This window comes from Nematolebias whitei, chromosome 16, assembly GCF_014905685.2.
Source record: "Nematolebias whitei isolate Nwh7 chromosome 16, NemWhi1, whole genome shotgun sequence".
NCBI lineage: Eukaryota > Metazoa > Chordata > Actinopteri > Cyprinodontiformes > Rivulidae > Nematolebias > Nematolebias whitei.
The window spans coordinates 25,931,733-25,938,290 of record NC_056513.1 but is presented as its reverse complement, the minus strand read 5'-3'; the positions used below and the strand labels follow the sequence as shown (position 1 = coordinate 25,938,290).

The window sequence follows — 6,558 nt, the reverse complement described above, 5'->3', positions numbered from 1 at the left end:
ATGGTGGTGGGGGTGGGGGCATGGTGTCAGGAGGAAGAGGTACATATTGGTGCAGTTCTGTCCCTACCGCCCATAATGGGGGTGAGGGTAACGGCGTGTTGTCAGGAGGAAGAGGTGCAACAGCATCTGTCTGGAGAGTTCGTGGCTGTTTCGGACCCTGATACTGTTCGTCTTTGAGTCTCTGACCAGCCCGCCCCATATCAGAAATCTGGTTTGTAGCTGTAGCTAATTTCTCTTCACAAGCTGTCAGGTGCTCCTGTGATGTCTGATATTTACTTTGTAAAATCAGCCATCGTCGGAGCATCCCCGCCTTGTCTGCCTTGCAATCGTCCAGCTCCTTTAATGCGATCTGTAACTGTGCTTGTAGCACATCGTTATCTGAACGCACGGATTGGTACGCACGGTCTTTATCCCTAATCCTCCCCTCATATGATTGAGCCTGTTTTAACAGTTCAGTCTTTGAGAGGTCCCTTGCTTCCGATAGTGATGCTTCAAGTACTTGTAGTTTGCTGTTCAGCAAATCAATTTCTGCACTTGTATTTTGCTGTTCTTGAGACATCTGTTCATGATGTTTTCTTATGCGGGCCTCGTGTTCACTTTTAAATTGACGGACGTATTCTTCAATTTCCTGAGCAAACACTATTTCACTGTCTAACCTTTGTTTGAGGTTATCAGTTTTCTCAACAGCCTTATAGAATGATTCTTTCAGCAAAATTGCAATTTTAGCCAGCTTTTCATAACTTGACTTTGTGATTTCTGTAGAGGTCACACTTTCTGCAACCTCCTTCAGATTGTCCGCTAACTCTTTTGGGTTCATGCTCTCTGTCTGGATCATATATGGATGTAAGGACGCTGCCAGGAGCGCTAATGCGTTCTCCAGGCAGTCCGCCATCCCTTTTAGGTCAAAGTCTTTTTCTAACACACCTGTCATGTTTTTCACTGTGTAGCAATTTATCTGTTTGAACAGTTGCAAGCTTTAGATATTTTACAGGTAAATATTTATATTCAAGTCATTGAGTGTTCACACTCTTTTAGCTTTTTGGGTTTACACAGAAGTACTGTTATAAGTCAACTTATTCAACTGTGGGTACCTTTCTCAGGTTTTACCCAAATTCATGAATATTTAAGTAAATGCTCTTCTGGCAGTGTTACTTTTTGTGCTTATTTTTCAACAGATACTAAGTTACCAAACGCTTTTTAGTGTATTTTACTCTGAAGCACTGAATTTTTTATAAACCTGCAATTTTCTAAAAAAGTCTCACAGCAAATCAGTTTAAAACGTTTTTTAAACCGTTCTGTTCCAGAAATTTGCTATTTTAACAGTTGCTCATATAACTAAGTTGTGAAAAGAAGAAGAAAAGTTGATGATGTATCAGGATTAATCAGTCCTTCCTTCAGAAAAACTGTATTTACTCCTGTCCTCCTGTAAAGCTTCTATTTAAAATTAAATAGGAAGATTTATTTTTTTAGGTGGCAACTTAAACAGAAAAATCTCTTTTTCCTGATAAGTTTACTCTTATTTAGTGATTTTGCAATTAAACGTGTATTATCTTTCAAGCAAAATGAGTAAACTTTTCAACTCTGTGAATATTTGAACCGTTTCTATTTTTTTTTTTTTAAAAAGTTCCTAACTTTATTTTGTACCTATTTAACAGTGAATAAAGTCTCTTTGGTAAATGCTCTTTGCATAAATACCTTTACTTTTTAAAATGCAAGATAACAGTGTTTATTCAGCTTTGAGGAAGTTTATTAACTCAAAAATGCCTTTTAGAAGAAATAAAACGTTTAATTTCACTATTTAAGCCTAAAAATGAAGTGAAACCTGTCTTCTCAAGTTTCGCCAGGAGATGTCAGTATTACCTCAACAATTTTAACTCCGACACTGTTTGTGTTATCCACTAGGGGTCGCTATGACTTCCTGTGGCGTTCGGTTGACATCCTGTTGTTAGCCGCTTAGCTTAAAGTTAGCTTCGGCTAAACTCGGTTAAAATCAACATTTCTGAACGGATTTTTTACACAAACGTGGCAAAAGTTTTTGCAATCAGACTTTATAGCTTGAAACATGAGTTTTTGGGACAATATTGCAGCTTTATTTAGTGATTTTAAGCGTAGCTAAGGCTCCGGTCGTTAGCTGTTTAGCTTAAAATTAGCATCGCTAGCGTTGTTTAAAAACATCATTTAATGACGAATTTTAAACTCTAACGTGGCAAAATTTCAGCGAATATGCTTCGAAGCGCTTAGCCAGCGTATCAAGATCACTTTTAAAGGCGCTTTTCAGCTTTAAAAAGCAGATTTTATTTCCCTATGAAAACGAATTTCATTTCCGGGTCACGTGACTGAAATCACCAATGGCAAAGCAGCGCAGGGTTGAGAGGGGATGACGTAGCCACGTCAGTCAACCTTCTCAGCAAATCAGAGCGCTCCACCCAGCAATATTCAACCAATCAAGAAGCGTTTTCTCCAACTAGCAAGTTAGATTAGCGTGAAATAGTTCGTCAACTTTTTCGTCTTTTAAACTGTCAAAATGCACTTTTCTGTTAAAAATTGTAACGAATCAACTCCTTGAGCTGCACGGAGACGGTGCTCCGTGACAAAACGTCTTTCTAGCTATTTAAAACAACTCGTTGGAACTTTTCCAGAACCGAGTCGGAACCAGAACCGAACCGGACCAGAACAGCGTCTGGAACACAGTTTAAACAGAATAAAGCGTTTCTCACAGCTCATCAGCTTTTAGTTAACATAACAGGCGTACAATGTCAGCTTTATAAAGACTCAATGACACAATTTCAGCTTTTAAAACATTACTAGCCCAACGCTTAGAACATGCAGCGTTTGCTTGAAAGGCGCAGCTCCAGCTGCGGTTCAGCACAGCTGACAAACTGTTACTTTTCAACATACATGCCAACACGTAAAAAATCAATCTTTACACGAATTAACAGTCATTTATGAGAGTTACGGGCCACCAGTATGTAGTGGTCACGTGCGTACGTGCCACTAGTTGTAGTATGACAATATATGAGATATATACGCATACTTTTTCACGAGTTCCTCATCTTTCTGACTGTGTAATGTCGTGCCTTGAATTTAACAGAAATGTAACGAGAGACGTCATTTATCTTTGACCCATCAAATGAATGCGGTCATTTATTTTCAGAATCAAAGTTTAACATCAAACATTTACATTAATTTGGCAAAATATGAAAATAATAACAGACAAGTTTCACAGAAAATGAGCTTCGAATCACTCGGCGGTGATCGAGGACTTTGCTTCAGATATTCCTAAGATATCTGTACTGATTTTAGAAGAGAGAGAAGAGTTTAAGATGAAATGGAGATTTATCTTACAGAGAAATATGTGAGGGAATTAATCTGTTTGACCAGAAATTGCACGCTCCATCAGATATCAGCTTGCCCACGGTACACTTGGTCGAAAATAGAACCATCTACCTTGATGATATTATCAGCGTCGGAGCCGGTTCCCTTCTGACTCTTTTCAGTGTCTCCGTTGAGAACAGCTAAAATCCTTCGAGAGTCGTGCGTGGTTTGTTCAAACAGACGTCATAATTCCAAGACGTCTCTGGATCATCCTGAATGCGTTTGCACCCAAGAATTCTGAACTCCTTTCATTCTTCAGAACTTCTCAAACTCTTAATTGTCAGCAACTCTGTAGTTCTTCATCTCTGGAATTCTCCGGAATTCTACAGAATTTTTCTTCCATTCTCCTCCATTCTCTTCTGAATTCTAACATGAACTGGGAAGTTGCCACATTTTAAATGGGTCGACTTCCGGTTCAATTTAGAGCTTTCTGATTCGTGGATGTACCAGAAAGAGGTGTGTTTTTGTGACGTAAGATGTTATCTAAGCCAAGGTCAGAGAATGAGATTGTTCAACAACTGACAGAGAGATTATTGCAGAAAAGCAGACTTCGTGGAGTCAAACTTCTTCTGTATCTTCTGTAAAGATTAAACATGACATTTCTTTTTCAGTAAACATTTAGTTGACCGAAGCTTCAACTTTCACATACTTACGTTGCTTGGCTCATTTCAGACAGAAAATCAAGAAATGCATATTAACCTGATTTCTTCTTTGAATGAGGAATAAAAATCATTACTTACTGTTTATGTAAAATAAAAATGAGTAGTTCTTTCCAACCTGTAAGCATTGAATGGAACTAACACAATTTGATTATCAAACATTTGTAAACAGTAATGATTATAGAGAATTGTCTTTTCTGCTTGATTAATTCAAGAAAGAAAGTCACCAGATGGCTCAGACTGTATTCAGATCAATGAAAATAACAGTCTCTGTCCATCTGATAGATTTGAGGTCATCAGGGTCAGATCAGGGTCAGATCAGGTTCACTACATACAGATGTTTGACTTAACCTCTGTATTTACCTTTGATATCTTAAAAAGGTGCTAAGTCTTTCATTGTTTCTGAACAAAAAGACAGTGACAAAAAAGCTCTATTTAATAGCTTTAAATAAAAACAAATACGATCAAAAATAGCAATAAAATGTACAGAATAAAATAATATTCAGCTCAAGCATAAACTAAGATGAAAATCTCTACCAGGCAACTAATTTAGACCAACATATACAGCAGTAAGAGCAATAAAAGCAATAATAATACTATATATTATTGGGTTTTATATTGATCTATTATTATTATTGCAGGTTTTTGGAGTTTATTCTAAGATTAATGTGTCCTACATTTGCGTGCAAACATATAAAAAGTCTTGCTAACAAGGTTTTCACTAGCGAGAATAATGGAGCATTCTGTGATGTCAAATCAAATAGTCAGAATAAACCTTCTGTAGAACATATGAAAACTGAAGTTTTTAAATACCATCAGCTTTGACTACTTTTTGTAAAAGATAAAATTAGTCCAAATCATTCACAAAAAAAAGTGCATTTATAAAACTGTGCTCCTGATCCAGTAAACACATTTTTACCCCCCCTTACATCATCGATTGTTATAATTTAATGCTTGTTCTATGAGTCTTATGTTATTAAATTTATAACTTCAGAGAACAGCTTGTAAGTTGGGTTTTCTTAATTCAAATGAATTGAACAGTCTTTTTGTCGCCTTTCTGTTTTTAGGGAATATTTTTGTCGTCAGCCTGGCAGTAGCAGACCTTGTGGTGGCCATCTACCCGTACCCCTTGGTCCTCACCTCAATCTTCCACAATGGCTGGAACCTGGGCTACGCCCATTGCCAAATCAGTGGCTTCCTCATGGGCGTCAGTGTCATCGGCTCCATCTTCAACATCACTGGCATTGCCATAAATAGATACTGCTACATCTGTCACAGCCTCAAATATGACAAACTGTATAGTGACAAAAACTCTGTCTGCTATGTGTTGTTGATATGGGCGCTGACTGTGGTGGCCATCGTGCCCAATCTATTCGTGGGTTCCCTTCAGTACGACCCACGAGTTTACTCCTGCACTTTTGAGCAGTCGGCCAGCTCGGCGTACACAATTGCTGTTGTGTTTTTTCATTTCATTTTACCCATCATGATTGTCACCTACTGTTACCTGCGGATATGGATTTTGGTCATTCAGGTAAGAAGAAGAGTCAAGCCAGACAATCGACCCAAGCTGACGCCACACGACGTTAGAAACTTTGTCACAATGTTTGTGGTGTTTGTGCTTTTTGCTGTTTGCTGGGCGCCACTCAACTTCATTGGCCTGGCTGTAGCAATCAAACCAGAGGTAGTGGTTCCCCTCATCCCAGAGTGGTTATTTGTAGCCAGCTACTTCATGGCCTACTTCAACAGCTGCCTTAATGCCATCGTGTATGGTGTGCTGAACCAGAACTTCCGACGTGAGTACAAGCGCATCGTGGTGTCGGTATGTACAGCTCGTATCTTCTTCCAGGACAGCTCCAATGATGCAGGGGAGAGGCTCAAAAGTAAACCATCACCACTCATGACCAACAATAACCAGGTCAAGGTGGACTCTGTCTGAGGCTGAAATCAGAGACATGTATGCAGTTTTTGAGGATTACCCTTTTTTTTAATGACATTACCAAAAAAAAACAAATACAAATATAAGCAGCTTCTGTCCTCTGAGCTGTCTAGACTGTCGTACTGTACGGTGCTATCTGACTTCTGAACAACCAGAAAGAAAAAAAAAAACATGATTATAATCCTCGTCTTTATCAAGCACTTTGTTTGACTCAGCAGTACATGTAGTAAAGTGAATATAAATTGTCTGTTTTGTTTTAATATTTACAGTGATGATATAAATGTATCATGCATTATGTAAGTATATTTTTTGTATAATATGCCACATACACACACACCCAAGTACTATGCAAAAGTCATCCCTCTTTACAGTTTATTTCCAAGAAACCAGACTGATCAGTTTTTAGCAATATTTGTTTAATCTTTATGAAGGTATTTTTTCATAATTTGGCTTTTATTTATTCATTTCTTGTTAAGTACTCGACTGTTTTTAGAGGAATTTGCTGTTAAAGCCATGTCAATCAAGCCTATGAATCACTCTTGTACTCAACAGTTTAAACAGTGTTGTCAAAACAAATTAGAAAAATAC

At 38.0% G+C, this 6,558-nt stretch overlaps 1 protein-coding gene across 1 annotated transcript in view; it reads left to right on the top strand.

Annotated features, from left to right (window-relative positions):
• The window catches only part of mtnr1aa (melatonin receptor 1A a), a 99,560-nt gene extending 93,589 nt beyond the window's left edge, over window positions 1-5,971 (top strand). The window contains exon 2 of the mRNA XM_037689932.1: window positions 5,102-5,971. Coding sequence (XP_037545860.1) covers window positions 5,102-5,970 — 869 coding nt within the window. The 3' untranslated portion in view covers window position 5,971. The remainder of the gene's footprint in view (window positions 1-5,101) is intronic.
• Window positions 5,972-6,558: the final 587 nt, after the last annotated feature.